The 22,721-nt window shown below is 36.1% G+C and overlaps 1 protein-coding gene across 1 annotated transcript in view; it reads left to right on the top strand.

Annotated features, from left to right (window-relative positions):
* The window catches only part of LOC150095845 (regulator of telomere elongation helicase 1 homolog), a 332,736-nt gene that overhangs the window by 60,808 nt on the left and 249,207 nt on the right, over positions 1–22,721 (top strand). The window contains exon 3 of the mRNA XM_090409544.1: positions 19,082–19,306. Within this exon, the coding sequence (XP_090265670.1) occupies positions 19,082–19,306 (225 nt within the window). The remainder of the gene's footprint in view (positions 1–19,081; positions 19,307–22,721) is intronic.

Genomic DNA, 22,721 nt, shown 5'->3' with positions numbered 1-22,721 from the left:
TTTAGTGAAGATGGCATTAAATATGGAAATAGACAACAGAATCAACAAAGCTGGTGTGGTAGGAAGTCAATTGAATAAATTCATATGGAATAAAAGAGTAATTAGTCTGAACATAAAATTAGCTCAAGACAGTGTTCAAACCAGTTTTAACTTATGGATCTGAGACCTGGGTCAGAAGTAAAACACTTGACCAAAGTCTAGAGACCACAGATATGAAAATCCTGAGAAAGATTAGAGGCGTGAACAGATGGCAACAATGGCACTATCATAATAAAAATGAGGATAATTAGGAAAGAACTTGACATTGTCAGCATCCAGAAATGCATTAGCAGAGCTAATCTCAGGTGGTATGGTCACTTAAACAGAATGGGTGAAGAAAGATTAGCAAAACAAGTGTTCTCTGCCAGGTTGGCAGGAAAATGACCCAGAGGAAGACCAAGATATAGGTGGATTGATACTGTACAAAGTGCCTTAGATGATAGAAATATAAGATCTGATAATGTTGGAGTCTTGACAAGTAACAGACTGATTTTGAGGAAAATTGTAGACAGGAAAGTAGTAATAATGTAAATTTTTCATGTAATACTATCATATCCTGTACACCCCTTGAGGGTACATGGCAGGAATTTGATGATGATGATGATAAAATATTAATATTGATATGGTTTTCTTTATTTTGAAAAAAATTTCTTTCTTATAATAGAGAATAGGCATTATAGAGAAGAAGTATCATACATATCATATTTACAAACAACAGAATGTGCAGAAATAAAATAGTTCGACAATTTCAACAATACTTATCTACTTATCATTTTCAGGAACAATAAACATTGAAACTGTACTGAAAAAGACATGCAATGTTTTACAAGTACTGCAAGTGTCTCCTTAATGTGATACTACACACTGAAATTTCTTTTGGAATGCATTAAAAAAAAACCTTTCTGATTTTAATTTGTGATTTTCTGTCAGCAGATGTCTTAAAAGAATACAGAGAAAAAAAGTAAGACAGCTAAGCTGTAAAAGTAGCTAAACAAAAGTCATGAGAAGACTGGTAAGTTGACAAAATGTTCAAAATAAAAAATTACATGCTTTTCTAAGGAGACTGCACTTAAAGAAATGTCAAATTTTGTCTGTAATAACTTGACCATGAGCCTTTGTTAAAATAATGTGGAGCATGATGTCATTATGTAATGTTGTTAACTCATGTCCATATATGGCAATTTCAAAAGACATGCAAAGTATGATGTCATCATGTTCCAATGTCAATACTTGACCACATATGAAAGTTTCGAGAGATGCACAAATGAATACAATGGAAGTCCAGGAGTTCATAAGGCGAGACATCGAGAAGGACTTTGTCATAGGATTTTCACCTTCTCTTACCTGGGTCCACTGCCACGAGAGGACTGTTGTTGGTAATCGAAAGAGAAGCATCGTAGGTCTGAGGGTTCTCAGTCGTCTCCTACCTGGATCTGCCGTCAAGACAAGTATTGTGTCGATTGTTTTGCTAGGAAAGAGTTATACATTGCCACCATGTTAAGGGTCCTAAAGGGCAGAATAATCAACGACTTGGACAAAGAAGAAATTTGGCAGGAAATCAAGAATGAGCCAGTAGAAGGAAAGAAGGACAAAAAGGAACACTTCCATGTGAACAAAAGATTCATGTAAAAGGCAATGCTGAACAAGAATTGTAAGTATTTATGTATGTGATAATCTCAAACAAGAAAATGTACATCAAGTATGTGTATTTATGGGTACGATAAGATAATGTATCTTAAGTTTGTGTATATTAGACTAACAGGATATTCTACATTGTGATTTAGTTTTAACGGGAAGAAACATAGAACTAAGTCTGAATTGGGAAGAAATGAAATTGACAAAGACTTGTAATGGAATTTGTGTGTGTGTGTGTGTATATAGATATATATATACAAAAAGAAACCGAACTTTTGATAGAAAATAAAACACAGGCCAATTATAATTATTCAAATCATTTATTTCAATCAATATACTCTCCCTCAGCTTCGATACAGCGTCTGGCACAGTCAGTTAATTCGTTAAATGAGTTTTTTTAATATCGGTTCTTGGGATACTGTTGAGGGTCATGGTTACTGCTGCTTGAACGTTTTCAATGGTGTCCTATCGCTTTTCTTTCATTGGGAAATGAAGTCGGGGGGAAGAGAAAGAAGTCACAGGGTACTAAATCAGGTGAATACAGCGAGTGATCCGACACACAAACTTGGTTTTTGCTCAAAAACTGTCTCACGATGTTCAAACGATAAGATGGTGCAATATCATGCAAACGTGACCAGCTGCCTGCATCATGATATTCATGCCGTGCGCGACAAATTCTCACTACCAAACATTTCAAAACTTCGAGATAAAACTCACCATTCACCATTTGGCCAGGCGGAATGAATTCTTTGTGGATAATGCCCTTAGAATCGTAGAAACAAATCAACGTTGTCTTTACTTCTGATTTCTCCAAGTGACTTTTTTTTTTCAGATGCCCCTCTTCTGGTGGTCTTCACTCAGCACTCTGATGCTTTGTTTCGGACTCATACTCAAAACATCATGTTTCACCACCAGTAACGACTGTTTCAAGAAAGTTCGAGTCTTTATGAACAGTTTTAATGAGGTCTTTGCAGTGTTCAATTCGATACATTTTTTGGTCGTCTGTCAACTTGTGGGGAACAAATCATGAATTCAATTTACGAAGGCCCAAACTCTCAGTCAGAATGTTGTGCACAGTTGATTTTGGAATCCCCAATTCATCTTCAATCAATCTCACAGACGATTTCAGGTTTATCTTTGATGAAATCATACACTTTTTTGGATGTTAACTTTGCTCAGTCCAGTTTTTGGACGGCCCAGCTTTACATTGTCCTCAAGCATCTTACGACCTTTGAAATCGCTTAAACCACTCTTAAACTTGAATATGGGGTAAGCATTCATCACCGTATGCTTTTTGAAGCATTTGATGCGTTACGGTAAAACTTTTTACCAAGTTTAACACAAAAGTCAATCGCAGCTCTGTTTGAAACTCATTTTCCGACCATTTGTCAAAACACACTGTCTCTATCACTCGGCTTCTAATGAAACAAATGTCACAAACAGTTGACACAACACTAATGAAGGTTGCCACTTTCGACAACAAAAAAGATACAACAGGTGGCACCAATAGTTTCTTCTATTTTTGAAATTTTCGGTTTCTTTTTGGACAGAGGGTGTGTGTGTGTGTGTAGAGAGAGAGAGAGATGTTAATGTGGATCAGATTGTAAATATTCCTTTTTGATTTAATTAAATGGTTTGTTTACTCTTACAGAATACAGAGACAAATGTAAGAAAGCTAAACAGTGTGTAAAACTAGCTAAACAAAAGTCATGGGCGGACTTTGGCAAGAATATAGAAAATAAATATCAAGAAGGTGGCAAAATATTCTGGAGGTTACTGAAGAACCTTAGGAATGGAGGAAAGAGTGCTGTAAAAGGAGTTAGAGATGATAAAGGTGACATGAAAACAGGAGAAAAAGATATCCTTGAAGTATGGAGTAATTACTTTGAAAAACTGCTAAATGAAACAAGCAGTGATGACAGCACAGTGATAAAAAACACTGACCAGGCATGCAGTCAGGAATACATATCCATACTTGAAGTAGAAAAAGCGATCAAAGGCTTGAAATGTGGAAAGGCAGCAGGAGTAGATGATATTCGACCAGAAATGCTGAAGTATGGTGGTATAAAAGTCTTACAGTGGCTGCACTGCATAGTTCAGAAAGCCTGGACAGAGGGACGAATTCCCGATGATTGGAGTAGAGCTCTCATAGTACCCATATATAAAAAGGGAAATAAAACTGAATGTGAGAATTACAGAGGTATTTCCCTACTGAGTGTTCCTGGCAAGATCTATGCAAGTATACTTGAGAAAAGGTTGAGAAGAATTGTGGAAGAAAAGCTTGGTGAAGAACAAGCTGGATTCAGGCCAAATAGAGGCTGTCAGGATCAGATCTTCACTTTACGACAAATAGTAGAGAAAGCATGGGAATATAACAAAGATCTGTATTTAAGTTTTGTCGATTTGGAAAAGGCATATGACAAGGTGCCAAGAGAGAAGCTATTCAATACACTGCAGTTATATGGTGTCAATGGGGCATTATATCAAGCAATACTTAGTCTTTATTTGAGTTGTAAGTCAGCAGTTAGAATTGAAGGAAGTACAGGAAGATGGTTTAATGTTAAATCTGGTGTGAGACAAGGATGTACATTATCCCCTCTGTTATTCATTATCTATATGGATCACATTATGAAGGAAAGTGGTATTAAACCTGATATCAAAATTGGAGATGTTAATGTCAGCTCTTTGCTTTATGCGGATGATGTTATACTTCTAAATAAATCCGCTACAAGTCTGCAAGATTCTCTGACTAAATTGAATAGCTGTTGTAATAGATATGGTATGAAGGTCAGCAATAAAAAGACAAAGACAATGAAAATAGGTAGAATCACTGAAAATGTCAACTGTGTTGTGAATGGAGAACCTGTGGAACAAGTAAAACATTTCAGCTACTTAGGAACAATTTTTACTGAAGATGGTAAATTAAATATAGAAATAGACAACAGAATCAGCAAAGCTGGTATGGTGGGAAGTCAATTGAATAAATTCATATGGAATAAGAAAGAAATTAGTCAGAACACTAAATTAGCTGTATACAAGACAGTGTTCAAACCAGTTTTAACTTATGGATCTGAGAGCTGGGTCAGAAGTAAAACACTTGACCAAAGACTAGAGACCGCAGATATGAGAGTCCTGAGAAAGATTAGAGGTTTGAACAGATGGCATCAATGGCAATATCATATTAAAAATGAGGATATTAGGAAAGAACTTGACATTGTCAGCATCCAGGAATGCATTAGCAGAGCTAATCTCAGGTGGTATGGTCACTTAAATAGAATGGGAGAGGAAAGATTAGCAAAACAAGTGTTCTCTGCCAGGTTGGCTGGAAAACGACCCAGAGGAAGACCAAGATATAGGTGGATTGATACGGTACAAAGTGCCTTAGACGATAGAAATATAAGATCTGATAATGTTGGAGTCTTGACAAGTAACAGACTGATTTGGAGGAAAATTGTAGATAGGAAGTTAGTAATGATGTAATTTTTTCATGTAGTACTGTCATATCCTGTACACCCCTTGAGGGTACATAGCAGGAATTTGATGATGTGAACAACACAGTGAACTGATTCTATAAATGCACTATCTGAAAATCTCGATCCTGTATAAGATAAAGTTTAAGTGATCAATAATTAAGCCATGACTAATTAAAGGTAAAGATTAACATAAGCAGGGAATGCTAACAATATCTGCTTTGTCTTTAGTTTAAAATCTTATAATCCTGCACTCAATACATAGTCTAATCGTCGCAGTCATAAAACGAATAAATTTGTTAGACTATAGAGTGCAAGAACATAAGATCTAGTAGAAATAAATAAATGGCAGCAGTAGATAGTTAAGACAGTCGACCATTTCCCTACAGTTCACGAAATATTAAGTGAAGGACAACAAAGACAAAACAGGGGTGAGAAATACATAATAGAAATAACAGAACATTATAACAGCTTAATGAAGCACTGAGAAAAGATTAAAATAACTATTTTAATTCTGCAGGGAGTACATACTACAACTTCCAACACAAAACAAAAAGGCAACACAGTACTAAATGAAACAAGTGGATATAACACTAGGGTCCTATCTAGGCAGAGCACACTCTATGGTCATCTATAGGAAGCTGTAAATTGGGATCTCCGAGGATTAATGTTTCCCAAATTTTCGCAAGCTTCTTGAGTCCGTATTCATTTAAATTCAACTGATTTCTGAGGATAGCTACAGTTTCTAAATAGTCTTTCTTTTCTAAATTTACTTGGATAGAGCATGCTCCCCCCCCCCACCCAGCTGATCCTATGAATAGTATCCAATGCATTGTCTGCAAGATCAAACTAATCATCATAGCAATTGACTGCAGATGTATTTTTATGTTCATCTGGGGATGATATGCTAACCACTCAGCATCTGATTGGCTGAGTGGTTAGCATATCAGCTCTCCAGCCAAAGACAATCACAAACATCCATAGGCATGGATGTTTGTGATTGTCTGTCAGAAAAAAAAAAAAAAAAAAACTAGTGGAGTTGTGGTGGTTGGTAGTGGCATTCAATCATAGATGATGGTAGTTGAGATTCATTGTAGCTGGTGGATTGAGTGGTGGAGACAGAGTTGTAGAGTAGGTGCCCTCCCCTCAATGAGTCTTTGAACTCCCTGGAGGTATCATGTAATAATAATAATAATCTATCTTTAAAGATAAATTATTATTATTACATGATACCTCCAGGGAGTCCAAAGCCAAGAATGAACCCAGAAAGACCATCAAACATATTATTAAATGGTAGAATTGAAGGATAGCCCAGCAGAGGAAGACCAAAAAAGAAATGGATTAGAAGCAATAAAGAAACCACCCACTTAAACTCCCTAAAAGAACTTCATAAAAAGACAGCAGACAGAAAGAAATGGCAAAAATTTGTCTTTGAGGAACTCAACTTGCCATGAGTGGAAGAGAAGAAAAATCTATATGGATGGCAGCCAATCTATCTGTCTATCCAAATGCCAACTTGCAGGAACAGGGAACCTTATATATGCCAAGAACTACGAGAGATGGGGGGGGGGGGGAACTCAGCCTGAACTCCTGTTCCAAAAGTCCAGGCTAGCAGCATGAATCCACAAAACTCAGTTTCTAAGAAAGGCAGCCGTGGTTACTGAACCAAAAAAAAAACATTCTGCAATGGTCAAATGAAATTGGCAAGATACCTGGGAATGTTTTATGACCATGTGAACTTCCCATCTTCTGTGCAGTTTCATGGCAGAGGTCTAATGGTCTGAAGTTTTTATCCTAATATAGATATTGACCTTTGGTTGTAGAGCCTGGAAAGATGAATATAGATGGATATGTACCAATTCTGGCTAATGTTATGCATTATCTAGAAGTGTTGCATAGTGGCAGTTATACAGATAATCTTTCTCACAACACAATAATTCACCATGTCATACTACAGGTGTTTCTACAACACAGTTTGAGGAAAAGGAAATGCTATGGAAAAATAAACTGCCTGCAGATAGCCCAAATGCAACCTAACCAAGCACATTTGAAATGAAATGGAATATTGGGTGCAGAGCAGACATGTCCAACAATGGTGCACAGATTGATATTCGTGATTAAGAAACTGAGAAGCCTTGTATCAATGTTAGATATTAGTGATAGAGATTATGCCTAAAAGGGTGGAGAGACTGAATCGGGACAAAAGTAAAAGCCACACACATACTACTATGATATGCTTCTGCTAACTAAGTATGCTACCAGCTCATTTTCCCCACCCACAACTCTTATGTATGGCACATTGCACTAATTAAACCACATATCTGAAATGAAATAAGCAATGTTTACTTACGTGTATTTTTTCCCCAAAGTGATAAGATCTTCAATATCTACAACTGAATTTTCTTTAAATTCATTCTCAGAAGAGATCTTCTGTTCATAGTTTTGATAAAATGGACAGCTATGACTATTAACTTTGGCCCTACAAGCATGAAGCTTAGCTGTATTATGCTGAAGCTTGGAAACCTCAGGATGAAGGCAAAGCTGATCGCGTGATCCAAGGACAACTGATTTCACACTAAACATAAAATAATAAAATATAAATTTGCAAAAATAATCAACAGAACTGAAAACAATATGAAGTAGCAAAGTCTGTTGATGATTATGCTAAAAAAATTAATATGCACCGGTATGCATAGCGCTTAAGATCTATTAACTTGAATATTTACTACACTGAGAACAATCTGTGTTCTTTTTAGATAGCCATGAGAGACCACAATGCCACCAGTTTCAATAAAGCCCTTTGGCTGGAACCATCTAGATTTGAATCCCAAACAGGATGGGAAGAACCATTATCAGGGCTTTTCATGGGAAGTTTAAAGGTCTAGTATGAATGTAGCATGGATTTTCACTCTGAAAATTCAGGTTTATCATTCTACAACCAGCATATGACTCAAGAGAATACACACAATTTAAATATATAAAAAATACAGTTGACCCTTGAACAATGCAGAGGAATTACGGGCACCGAACCCTCGTGTCGTTCAAAATTCCGCGTATAACTTTTGACTCTGCAATAATTTAACTACTAATAGCCTACTGTTGACTGGAAGCTTTACTGATAACATTAACAGTCGATTAACACATATTTTGTATGGGATGTGTGTATGTATTATATAACTATTCTTACAATAAAGTAAGCTGGAGAAAAGAAAATCGATATCGTAAGTTTACATCATTTGTTTGTCAGTACCTATGTTAATATTGGCTTATATGACAGAAAAGACTGTAGATGTTATATGTATTAGTAACACTAGACATCAAAATTGAAAAGATAATGTGAAAAAGAAATTATTCATATTTATTTACAGATATAACGATTCATGCATTGATAACGAAGCAGCAGTAATAAGATTGCTTTACAGTAGCCTAGTGCCGATATGACTGCTTTGCAGTAGTCAAGCCTATACACTAATGAATGAATCATTATAAAATTTTTATTTTATGCTAATTAATTTAATTAATAACAGTTAATTTATGCAGTTATGATTTAACACTGCATCTTTATGTTTGTTTACATTTCTCTCGGCTGCAAATGGCCATGTATGGTCTGTAAGTGTTTGTGTGTATAAGTTTTGATAAATTTTAGCTTTTTATAATAGATTTGTGTGTCTACATATATTTTATGCATTCATGGCATACCTAACTTTTATTAATTTTTTTGATATTTCTAGGCTATGCAGTAAATTGTTGCAAATCTCCAAAAATGTTTCCAATATAAAAGCGTATAATTGGAACTGAACAGTTCAAACTGACGCTCTTCAAGGGTCAACTGTATATATATTTAGGTATAAGACTAACCACCTTATCCTAAAATTTCAGCAACAAAAACCAATCTGCGTAGGTTATGAGCCTTAACATCCTGCAAATAACACAAATTATCATTTAATTATTAGCTAGAAATGAACACATGTAATTCATAAGTGTAATAACTTGTGAAGATGGATTTTAATTTCTGAAAGTTTTAATTATATCATTTTTATCTGAAATGTACCTTAACAAAAGGTACAGGATCAAGATAAATACCATATGATGATTTCAGTTAAAAAGTCTCAAACCATCTTAATCTTAAACTCAATGCATGCTGACATTCTCAATATTCCACTAACATAAAAAAAAAAAAAAAAAAAGAATCTCCAACAAAAACCAACAATTTTGACATTATTTAAAACATTTTTAAATAATGTCAAAAATACAACCAAAAAAAGCTGCAATAAAAAAAAAATCTACTCCTCTGCCTACAAAAAAAACCACCTCCACAAACTTTGCCTACAACCAGGATTCATACCAACATCAACAATGTGCAACACCACTTAGAGAAACTGAAAAAAAACCTGATCTGTTAGCAGTGAGATAATGAATTTATGGATTATAGATGTTGAAATCTTCTGTCAAGATTTCAACATCCATAATTCCGACTAGTTCCCCCTTTCTCTAACTTCACAGACCAAGTTGGAAGAGTAGCTGAATTGTTTGCTGTCAGTAATTATTATTATCTGAGACCTCCATGGAGTCAAGGACTCATCGAGGGAGGTTGTAAATTTCCCAACCCAACTATCATACCTTCCCTTAAATTCATTTACATTAGATGCACTCACTACCCTAAGGGCAAATTATTCCACTCACTCACTGCTCTCTGAGAGAAAAACCTAGCCCTTTCTTGACTGAGAACAACCTTAACTTCCATGGATGCCCCCGTGTTCTCTCCCCGCCTTCCATATAATGTAAACTTTTCATGCTATGCAAGTTTCATGAAATGCTATAACACCCATTCAAAAGTTTATAGACCTCTATCATATCACCCCTCTTTCTCCTGTTAACCAGTCTGTAATCCACATACTCGCAATCTGTCCTTAATCTAAATCCCATAATCAAGATATAATCTTTGTAACTCTTTTTTGCACCCTTTCCACGGCTTCTTTATCCCCTTGGAACCCGGGAGACCAAATCTGCACACAGTAATCCTAGTGTGGTCTTATCCAAGCCTTATAAAGAGGCAAAATTACTTCCTTATCCTTTCTCTTAGTGTTACACAGTGATCAGCATTCATTTTTGAAATTATGGATTCTACAACTGTGTTAAAATAACTCGTTTTATTATCCCGATGTTTCGATCTTCATATCAAGATCATCATCTAGAGCATACATAAATATACAACACAAGCTGCATTACATTTCAAGCCGTAAGCTAGATTTGATCACATGCTACTCACTGGCATAACCTCTAGTGAAAAAAAAAAAACATTAAGCTAGATTTGATTTATGATTAAACATTCTTGCTTACAGAGGGTTTTCCTTCCAGTAACAGTGATGTCCTATTTCTATTATTACAATTGTTATTTTTGATTTTAAAAAAAAAATATACATATATATATATATAAATATATTAAAAAAAATTATTTATACATTACAACATTAATAAACATTCTTTCTTACAGATTTTTTTCTTTGACAGTGATGTCCTATTTTTTAATATTAAAGTTATTTTAGATTAGGATCCTGGATTTTCTACAGTCCTGTTTATAGTTGTTCTTAGAGAGGAAGGATTCATGGGACGAATATATGCCTTCCATATGTATGGGGTTTTTAGACCATCATTATTGTTTAGTTGGGGTGGTTGATAATGATCTCGCAAGCTTCCTTAAATTTGCGTTCATACCATGTTTTGGTGTGATGTAGACAACTAGTGCTTTTCCAGTCAATTCTATGTAAGGTGTTCAGGGCATGATCAGAAAGGCCAGCTTCATAATTATTATATTTGATGTGTCGTTTATGTTCTTTTTGTCTGATCGGAATTGTGCGTCCTGTTTCTCCTATGTATGGTATGTCGCAGGTGCAGTAAATACGGTATACTTGGGGGGTGGGGGGGGGGGGGGGTGGGGGGGGGGGGGGGTGGGGGGGGGGGGGGGTGGGGGGGGGGGGGGGTGGGGGGGGGGGGGGGTGGGGGGGGGGGGGGGTGGGGGGGGGGGGGGGTGGGGGGGGGGGGGGGTGGGGGGGGGGGGGGGTGGGGGGGGGGGGGGGTGGGGGGGGGGGGGGGTGGGGGGGGGGGGGGGTGGGGGGGGGGGGGGGTGGGGGGGGGGGGGGGTGGGGGGGGGGGGGGGTGGGGGGGGGGGGGGGTGGGGGGGGGGGGGGGTGGGGGGGGGGGGGGGTGGGGGGGGGGGGGGGTGGGGGGGGGGGGGGGTGGGGGGGGGGGGGGGTGGGGGGGGGGGGGGGTGGGGGGGGGGGGGGGTGGGGGGGGGGGGGGGTGGGGGGGGGGGGGGGTGGGGGGGGGGGGGGGTGGGGGGGGGGGGGGGTGGGGGGGGGGGGGGGTGGGGGGGGGGGGGGGTGGGGGGGGGGGGGGGTGGGGGGGGGGGGGACTAAATGGTGATCAATTTCAAATCCTCTGTACACTCTGGTGTCCTTCACCAGGGAGAAGACATCACTATCAACAATAACATAGTCAATGAGACTTTCTTATTCCTTGCCTCTTCTCTCGATGTGAATTTGTGCACATTTTTATGTTGGAACATGGTGTTAAGTAATAACCAGTCCATGTCCTTAGCAGAAATCCAACAACAGGTATTTGCCATTATTATTAGCTTTGCTCTTTTTTCCAAATTTTCCCCAAATATTTTTGTATATCTGACAATTATTTTCTACTTTGCTATTTAGATCCCTAACAAGGACCAACTTTTCCTTTTTCATTGTGTCAGTTGCTTTCCCTAAAGCATTAAAATTAAAAATTCCTCCACTTCTACCTTAGTAGAATTTTCTATGGGACCGTAGGCACAAATAAGTCTCATTGTCCAGTTCCCCATTCTCATATTTGCCCACATCACTGTACTTGAGACTGCCTGCCATTCAAGGATTCCTTTCTTTTCTTTGATTGTCATTGCCTGAATATAATATTTTGCATTTATTGCTCAGAAAAATCTCACCAGTTTTTGTCTTTTTTTTTTTATTTCACTCACCTCTATTATGTCGATCTGGTACTTATCCAATTCCTCAGCTAATAAGGGAGGCCTTGTTTAACCGGGCGATACCCCAGCTGGCTTGAAATTCTGTCATGTTGTACCATCATTTGAAATTTTGGTTTAAGCCAATAAGAATACAATTTGGTCAGGCTAAATCTCATATTGCCAACCGATCCTCGTCTGTTCAGTATCCAGGTAGATACCTAGCATGGTGCACCACGAGAAGTTGGGGATTTGACATTAAGTCAGAAGACCTGGTCGGTTCTTCCTTTAAAGCCTATGTGGAGATCTTCTCTCAGTTATATATAGATTTTGATGTCACAAATGAGAATGCTTTTACTGAATGTACCTTTTTTTTTTGTGATTGTTTAAATTGTTTACATATATGCATTTATTTCTTCATACCTGATTATTTTTAACTGCTTGTACTTCATAATTTAAAAAATAATCATTTGTTACCAAATAAGTATTAGTTCGTTTGATCCATTTAATAAATATTAGTCCATATTCAAGATATTATTATTATATGCTGGTGACTCTCTATAACAAACTCGCAAGGACCAGAGAAATAGTTTGTTATAGTGGACAGTTTCTTATAATGAATGTTTTTTTTAGAGTAGTATTATGCCTGTGAGTATTTGGTTTGAAATTTTGGGCTGTTTGTTATATTGAAGTTTTTTATATGATATTTGGTGTAGCCGGAGTTTACCACATATATTTTTTTTTTATTTTTTATAATTAGTAATTCTTGATGAACTTTTATTAAAAAGACAGCTGAAGAGATTTAATGAGAGACAAAATAAATAGTTTACTAAGTTAAAGGAGTTTGTATTTTTTTTTTCTTTTCAAAATCAGAAACTCCTTTAATTCTTCCTCTTTCAGTAGTAACTAATAGTTCATACCTGGTTTTCTTGATTAAAAAAAAAAAAAATTCATATTTCAGATCCTACTTGGTTATTGAATATAGTAACTTTATCCATTTTCACTTTTTAATAAACTTTTAAATTCTTTCAATATATAGTTCCTTTCTGTTTGTTTCCAAGGTAACAGCAATAATATAATTTTGCAGTTTCTTTTTTTCTCTGGAAGCTCTTTTGCTGGCTAAGTATAGTGTGAGGGAACAGAAAAATGAATTTTCTTTGCTTACGAGCAAAGAAAATTTACATATTCTAAAGAAAACAGTTCATTAAATCAGGAAAACTATATGATCCCTTAATTGTCAGAAGAATTTCTTTAAAAGAACTTTTCACCATATTTCTCCCTAAACTTTCCACCTTCCAGAATATATTCGGTTTCTAATCAGCACATCACTAGAACTTTCTATTGGAAATACATCGTTTTGTCCTTAAGCACGCTATTGCCAGTGCTGTGAAGCAACAAATCAGCAAAAGTAAAGCATATGCTTGTTGTAACTAATGTTACAGTTCGTCAATCATATAAAAGAAACAAAACTAAATTGGAAATTTTGACGTTTTTCTCCTGTCAAGCTTTTTAAGTTCAAGAATAAAAAAATATCAGGTAAGGTTTTTTTTTTTCCTTTCTTGTTATCGGCAAATGTTAGAGAATGTAACATTTGCAACAAACCATAGCTATAGTTTTTAATACAAACTTTGTTAGAGGTTAATCAATAAAAAAAGAATAAAATATTGCATTTTTAATTATGTTTTACAACAATTCTATCAAGAATCTAACACTGCATACCCATTTTACTACCAGTCATCTTGCAAATACAGATCCTTTCAACTATCAGAAGCACCTTATACATCAACATACCATTTCTCTTACAGCACTTCCTCTATCTGCTCTTGTTATTAAGATGTTCGGATATGACTTTTGTGATTTTATCGTTGTTAATTCGTGTTGAGTTACGTTGCTTGTTATTGGTTTGTTATGATTTAAAATGTTGGCGGTTTCTAAATATTTTTTCTGCTATGTTATTTGGGATGAATCTTAGGCCTCTTTCAATATTACAAATAAATTCAAGTTTGTTTATCTATTTGGGTGCTATGGCATAACTTAAATCTTTGTTAAGTATCGAGATTTCGTCTTTGTTTAAAGTGTGGTTGGATTTTGGAAAGCAGTGTGTTTTCATAAACATCATCAAAGACATTACATTAGAAAAAGATGATCTATTAGTCAGTTTTGATGTCTCTGCCCTCTTTACGAATGTCTCAATCAGTGACACAATTCTTCTTTTACAGAACAAATGTCCTCCAGATATCACGGCGTTCTTTGCGCATGTATTACGTTCTGGTTATTTTGTATGGCAAAATGCTTTCTACCTACAAAAAGAAGGCACAGCCATGGGCTCGCCATTATCCCCCCCCGATTGCTAACTTTTATATGGAACATTTTGAAGAACTTGCTTTAGATTCCTTCCCTTTAAAAGTCTGGCTTAGATACGTTGAGGATGTTTTTGCGATCTGGTCTCATGGCCACCAGACACTAGACACATTCCTTAGCCACATAAACAAGCAACACAAACGTATACAGTTCACAATTGAGATTGAAAAACATAACACACTGTCGTTTCTAGATACACTTCTCCCACGTCTTCCCTCGGACAATCTTTCCTTCACTGTTTACCGGAAACCGACACATACTGCCAAGCCAACATATACACATAAACTCCTACCACCACCCAACACAAAAACTAGGTGTCATGAATACCCTAAAAAACAGGGCTCTGAAGATCTGCTCCAGTGAACAAGCACTGAAAAACGAATTTAAAGTGATCAGCAATACTTTTCAAAAAAAATGGATACAGCCAAAACACTATTAACAAAATTCTCTACAAGACCTCAATAAAAAAACAAAGACAAACCAGACTCCAGTAAAACTATAACCATTCCCTACATTAAAGGGGCATCAGGCAAAATAAACAGAATACTACAAAAATACAACCTCAAAGCCACCTTTAAACCTCCTGCAAAATTAAAAAGCTTACTCAACTCATCCAATGGCCCACCCTGGAGTATACCGTATTTACTGCACCTGCAACATACCATACATAAGAGAAACAGGACGCAGAATTCCGATCAGACAAAAAGAACATAAACGACACATCAAATATAATAATTATGGTGAAGCTGGCCTTTCTGATCATGCCCTGAACACCTTACATAGAATTGACTGGAAAAGCACTAGTTGTCTACATCACACCAAAACATGGTATGAACGCAAATTTAAGGAAGCTTGCGAAATCATTATCAACCACCCCAATATAAACAATAATGATGGTCTAAAAATCCCATACATATGGAAGGCATATATTCGTCCCATGAATTCTTCCTCTCTAAGAACAACTGTAAACAGGACTGTAGAAAATCCAGGATCCTAAATCTAAAATAACAACTTTAATACTGAAAAATAGGACATCACTGTCAAAGAAAAAAATCTGTAAGAAAGAATGTTTATTAATGTTGTAATGTATAAATAATTTTTTTTTTAATATATATATATATATATATATATATATATATATATATATATATGTAGAAAGTATTTTTACCTTGGGTATAAATATATGTTAAAGATACCAAGCAATTTTAAACCTGGTTTTAAAACTCTGTTTGCTTACTTGGGAAATGGAGTAAAACCAGGTTTAAAATTGCTTGGTATCTTTAACATATATATATATATATATATATATATATATATTTTTTTTTTTTTAAATCAAAAATAACAATTATAATAATAGAAATAGGACATCACTGTTACTGGAAGGAAAACCCTCTGTAAGCAAGAATGTTTAATCATAAATCAAATCTAGCTTGATGTTTTTTTTTTTTTTTTTTTCACTAGAGGTCATGCCAGTGAGTAGCATGTGATCAAATCATTGTTTCTCTAGCTTACGGCTTGAAATGTAATGCAGCATTGCTCTAGATGATGATCTTGATATGAAGATTGAAAAGTCGGGATAATAAAGCGAGTTATTTTAACACGGTTGTAGAATCCATAATTTCAAAAATGAATGCTGATCACTGTGTAACACTAAAAGAAAGGATAAGGAAGTAATTTTGTCTCTTTATAAGGCTTGGATAAGACCACACTTGGATTACTGTGTGCAGATTTGGTTCCCGGGTTCCAAGGGGATAAAGAAGCTGTGGAAAGGGTGCAAAAAAGAGTGACAAAGATTATATCCTGATTATGGGATTTAGATTATGAGGACAGATTGCCAGTATGTGGATTACAGACTCTGGTTAACAGGAGAAAGAAGGATGATATGATAGAGGTCTATAAACTTTTGAATGGGTTATAGCATTTGATGAAACTTTCATAGCATGAAAAGTTTACGTTATATGGAAGGCGGGGAGAGAGAACACGGGGGCATCCATGGAAGTTAAGGTTGTTCTCAGTCAAGAAAGGGGTAAGAGCTAGGTTTTTCTCTCAGAGAGCAGTGAGTGGAATAATTTGCCCTTAGGGTAGTGAGTGCATCTAGTGTAAATGAATTTAAGGGAAGGTATGATAGTTGGGTTGGATAATTTACCACCTCCCTTGATGAGCCCTTGACTCCGTGGAGGTCTCAGATAATAATAATTACTGATAGCAAACAATTCAGCTACTCTTCCAACTTGGTCTGTGAAGTAAGAGAAAGGGGGAACTAGTCGGAATTATGGATGTTGAAATCTCGACATAAGATTTCAACATCTATAATCCATAAATTCATTATCTCACTGCTAACAAATCAAGTTTTTTCAGTTTCTCTAAGCAGTGTTGCACATTGTTGATGTTGGTATGAATCCTGGTTGTAGGCAAAGTTTGTGGAAGTGGTTTTTTTGTAGGCAGAGGAGTAGATTTTTTTTTATTACAGCTTTTTTTGGTTGTATTTTTGACATTATTTAAAAATGTTTTAAATAATGTCAAAATTGTTGGTTTTTATTGGAGATTCTTTTTTTTTATGTTAGTGGAATATTGAGAATATCAGCATGCATTTAGTTTAAGATTAAGATGGCTTGAGAATTTTTAACTGAAATCATCATATGGTATTTATCTTGATCCTGTACCTTTTGTTAAGGTACATTTCAGATAAAAAAATGACATAATTAAAACTTTCAGAAATTAAAATCCATCTTCACAAGTTATTACACTTATGAATTACATGTGTTCATTTCTAGCTAATAATTAAATGATAATTTGTGTTATTTACAGGATGGTAAGGCTCATAACCTACGCAGATTGGTTTTTGTAGCTGAAATTTTAGGATAACGTGGTTAGTCTTATACCTAAATATATATACAGTTGACCCTTGAAGAGCTTCAGTTTGAACTGTGCAGTTCCACTTATACGCTTTTATATTGGAAACATTTTTGGAGATTTGCAACAATTTACTGCATAGCCTAGAAATATCAAAAAAATTAATAAAAGTTAGGTATGCCATGAATGCATAAAATATATGTAGACACACAAATCTATTATAAAAAGCTAAAATTTATCAAAACTTATGCACACAAACACTTACAGACCATACATGGCCATTTGCAGCTGAGAGAAATGTAAACAAACATAAAGATGCAGTGTTAAATCATAACTGCATAAATTAACTGTTATTAATTAAATTAATTAGCATAAAATAAAATTTTTATAATGATTCATTCATTAGTGTATAGGCTAGACTACTGCGAAGCAGTCATATTGGCACTAGGCTACTGTAAAGCAATCTTATTACTGCTGCTTTGTTATCAATGCATGAATCGTTATATCTGTAAATAAATATGAATAATTTATTTTTCATATTATCTTTTCAATTTTGATGTCTAGTGTTACTAATACGTATAACATCTACAGTGTTTTTTATCATATAAGACGATATTAACATATGTACTGACAAACAAATGATATAAACTTACGATATCGATTTTCTTTTCTCCAGCTTACTTTATTGTAAGAATAGTTATATAATACATACATGCATACACACATATCATACAAAATATGTGTTAATCGACTGTTTATGTTATCAGTAAGGCTTCCGGTCAACAGTAGGCTATTAGTAGTTAAATTATTGCAGAGTCAAAAGTTATACGCAGATTTTTGAACAACACGAGGGTTCGGTGCCCGTAATTCCTCTGCATTGTTCAAGGGTCAACTGTATTTTTTTATATATTTAAATTGTGTGTATTCTCTTGAGTCATTTACTGGTTGTAGAATGATAAACCTGAATTTTCAGAGTGAAAATCCTGCTACATTCATACTAGACCTTTAAACTTCCCATGAAAAGCCCTGATAATGGTACTTCCTATCCTGTGTGGGAATCCTGGTGGTTCCAGCCAAAGGGCTTTATTGAAACTGGTGGCATTAACAAACTGCCTGCAGATAGCCCAAATGCAACCTAACCAAGCACATTTGAAATGAAATGGAATATTGGGTGCAGAGCATTAACATCTCCAATTCTTATATAATGTTTATTACCACTTTCCTTCATAATGTGATCCATATAGATAATGAATAACAGAATGGATAATGTACATCCTTGTCTCACACCAGATTTAACATTAAACCATCTTCCTGTACTTCCTTCAATTCTAACTGCTGACTTACAGCTCAAAGAGTATTGCTTGATATAATGCCCCATTGACACCATATAATCGTAGCATATTGAATAGCTTCTCTCTTGGCACCTTCTCAAGTATACTTGCATATATCTTACCAGGAACACTCGATAATGAAATGCCTCTGTAATCCTGGTGGTTCCAGCCGAAGGGCTTTATTGAAACTGGTGGCATTGTGGTCTCTCATGGCTATCTAAAAAGAACACAGATTGTTCTCAGTGCAGTAAATATTCAAGTTAATAGATTTTAAGCACTATGCATACCATTGGTGCATATTAATTTTTTTAGCATAATCATCAATAGACTTTGCTACTTCATATTGTTTTCAGTTCTGTTGATTATTTTTGCAAATTTATATTTTATTATTTTATATTTAGTGTGAAATCAGTTGTCCTTGGATCACGCGATCAGCTTTGCCTTCATCCCGAGGTTTCCAAGCTTCAGCATAATACAGCTAAGCTTCATGCTTGTAGGGCCAAAGTTAATAGTCATAGCTGTCCATTTTATCAAAACTATGAACAGAAGATCTCTTCTGAGAATGAATTTAAAGAAAATTCAGTTGTAGATATTGAAGATCTTATCACTTTGGGGAAAAAATACACGTAAGTAAACATTGCTTATTTCATTTCAGATATGTGATTTAATTAGTGCAATGTGCCATACATAAGAGTTGTGGATGGGGAAAATGAGCTGGTAGCATACTTACAGTTAGCAGAAACATATCATAGTAGTATGTGTGGCTTTTACTTTTGTCCCGATTCCAGTCTCTCCACCCTTTTAGGCATAACCGCTATCACTAATATCTAACATTGATACAAGGCTTCTCAGTTTCTTAATCACGAATATCAATCTGTGCACCATTGTTGGACATGTCTGCTCTGCACCCAATATTCCATTTCATTTCAAATGTGCTTGGTTAGGTTGCATTTGGGCTATCACCAGTGCACCATTGTTGGACATGTCTGCTCTGCACCCAATATTCCATTTCATTTCAAATGTGCTTGGTTAGGTTGCATTTGGGCTATCTGCAGGCAGTTTGTTTTTCCATAGCATTTCCTTTTCCTCAAACTGTGTTGTAGAAACACCTGTAGTATGATATGGTGAATTATTGTGTTGTGAGAGAGAGATTATCTGTATAACTGCCACTGTGCAACACTTCTAGATAATGCATAACATTAGCCAGAATTGGTACATATCCATCTATATTCATCTTTCCAGGCTTTGCAACCAAAGGTCAAGATCTATATTAGGATAAAAACTTCAGACCATTAGACCTCTGCCATGAAACTGCACAGAAGATGGGAAGTTCACATGGTCATAAAACATTCCCAGGTATCTTGCCAATTTCTTTTGACCATTGCAGAATGTTTTTTTTTTTTTTTTTGATTCAGTAACCACGGCTGCCTTTCTTAGAAACTGAGTTTTGTGGATTCATGCTGCTAGCCTGGACTCTTGGAACAGGAGTTCAGGCTGAGTTTCCCCCCCCCCCCTCTCTCTCTCTCGTAGTTCTTGGCATATATAAGGTTCCCTGTTCCTACAAGTTGGCATTTGGATAGACAGATAGATTGGCTGCCATCCATATAGATTCTTCTTCTCTTCCACTCAGGGCAAGTTGAGTTCCTCAAAGACAAATTTTTGCCATTTCTTTCTGTCTGCTGTCTTTTTATGAAGTTCTTTTAGGGAGTTTAAGTGACTGGTTTCTTTAATGTTTCTAATCCATTTCTTTCTTGATCTTACTCTGCTGGGCTATCCTTCAATTCTACCATTTAATAATATGTTTGATGGTCTTTCTGGGTTCATTCTTGGCTTTGGACTCCCTGGAGGTATCATGTAATAATAATAATCTATCTTTAAAGATAGATTATTATTATTATTATTACATGATACCTCCAGGGAGTTCAAAGACTCATTGAGGGGAGGGCACCTACTCTACAACGAATCTCAACTGCCACCATATACATGAATGCCATCTGCTAACCACCACAACGCCACTAGTTTTTTTTTTTTTTTTTTTTTTTTTTTTTTTTTTTTTTTTTTCACAGACAATCACAAACATCCATGCCTATGGCAGGATTTGAACCCTACAGCCCTTTGGCTGGAGAGCTGATATGCTAACCATTCAGCCAACCAGATGCTGAGTGGTTAGCATATCAGCCCCCAGATGAACATAAAAATACATCTGCAGTCATTTGCTATGATGATTAGTTTGATCTTGCAGACAATGCATTGGATACTATTCATAGGATCAACTGGGGGGGGGGGGGAGAGTATGCTCTATCCAAGTAAATTTAGAAAAGAAAGACTATTTAGAAACTGTAGCTGTCCTCAGAAATCAGTTGAATTTAAATCAGTACAGACTCAAGAAGCTTCCGAAAATTTGGGAAACATTAATCCTCGGAGATCCCAATTTACAGCTTCCTATAGATGACCATAGAGTGTGCTCTGCCTAGATAGGACCCTAGATACACTTGTTTCATTTAGTACTGTGTTGCCTTTTTGTTTTGTGTTGGAAGTTGTAGTATGTACTCTCTGCAGAATTAAAATAGTTATTTTAATCTTTTCTCAGTGCTCCATTAAGCTGTTATAATGTTCTGTTATTTCTATTATGTATTTCTCAACCCTGCTTTGTTTTTGTTGTCCTTCACTTAATATTTCGTGAACTGTAGGGAAATGGTCGACTGTCTTAACTATCTACTGCTGCCATTTATTTATTTCTACTAGATCTTATGTTCTTACACTCTATAGTCTAACAAATTTATTTGTTTTATGACTGCGACGGTTAGACTATGTATTGAGTGCAGGATTATAAGATTTTAAACTAAAGACAAAGCAGATATTGTTAGCATTCCCTGCTTATGTTAATCTTTACCTTTAATTAGCTATGGCTTAATTATTGATCACTTAAACTTTATCTTATACAGGATCGAGATTTTCAGATAGTGCATTTATAGAATCAGTTCACTGTGTTGTTCACAAACCATTTAATTAAATCAAAAAGGAATATTTACAATCTGATCCACATTAACATCTCTCTCTCTCTCTCCTACACACACACACACACGCGCCCTCTGTCCAAAAAGAAACCGAAATTTTCAAAAATAGAAGAAACTATTGGTGCCACCTGTTGTATCTTTTTTGTTGTCGAAAGTGGCAACCTTCATTAGTGTTGTGTCAACTGTTTGTGACATTTGTTTCATTAGAAGCCGAGTTATAATGACAGTGTGTTTTGATAAACGGTCGGAAAATGAGTTTCAAACAGAGCTGCGATCGACTTTTGTGTTAAACTTGGTAAAAAGTTTTACCGTAACGCATCAAATGCTTCAAAAAGCATACGGTGATGAATGCTTACCCTGTATTCAAGTTTAAGAGTGGTTTAAGCGATTTCAAAGTTGCCGTGAGACGGTTGAGGACAATGTAAAGCTGGGCCATCCAAAAACTGGACTGAGCAAAGTTAACATCCAAAAGAGTGTGATTTCATCAAAGAAAAACCTGAAATCGTCCGTGAGATTAATTGAAGATGAATTGGGGATTCCAAAATCAACTGTGCACAACATTCTGACTGAGAGTTTGGGCCTTTGTAAATTGAATTCACGATTTGTTCCCCACAAGTTGACAGACGACCAAAAAATGTATCGAATTGAACATTGCAAAGACCTCATTAAAACCATTCATAAACACTCAAACTTTCTTGAAACAATCGTTACTGGTGGTGAAATATGATGTTTTGAGTATGAGTCCAAAACAAAGCATCAGCGTGCTGAGTGAAGACCACCAGAAGAGGGGCATCTGAAAAAACAAAGTCGCTTGGAGAAGTCAGAAGTAAAGACAACGTTGATTTGTTTCTACGATTCTAAGAGAATTATCCACAAAGAATTCATTCCGCCTGGCCAAATGGCGAATGGTGAGTTTTATCTCGAAGTTTTGAAGCGTTTGATAGTGAGAATTTGTTGCGTACAGCATGAATATCATGATGCAGGCAGCTGGTCACGTTTGCATGATATTGCACCATCTCATCGT

This window comes from Typopeltis vanoorti, chromosome 19 (genome assembly GCF_054136105.1).
Source record: "Typopeltis vanoorti isolate ZY-2024b chromosome 19, IOZ_Tvanoo_1.0, whole genome shotgun sequence".
Classification (NCBI taxonomy): Eukaryota; Metazoa; Arthropoda; class Arachnida; order Uropygi; family Thelyphonidae; genus Typopeltis; species Typopeltis vanoorti.
The sequence above is the reverse complement of the archived record's forward strand: the minus strand, read 5'-3'. Positions and strand labels throughout refer to the sequence as shown.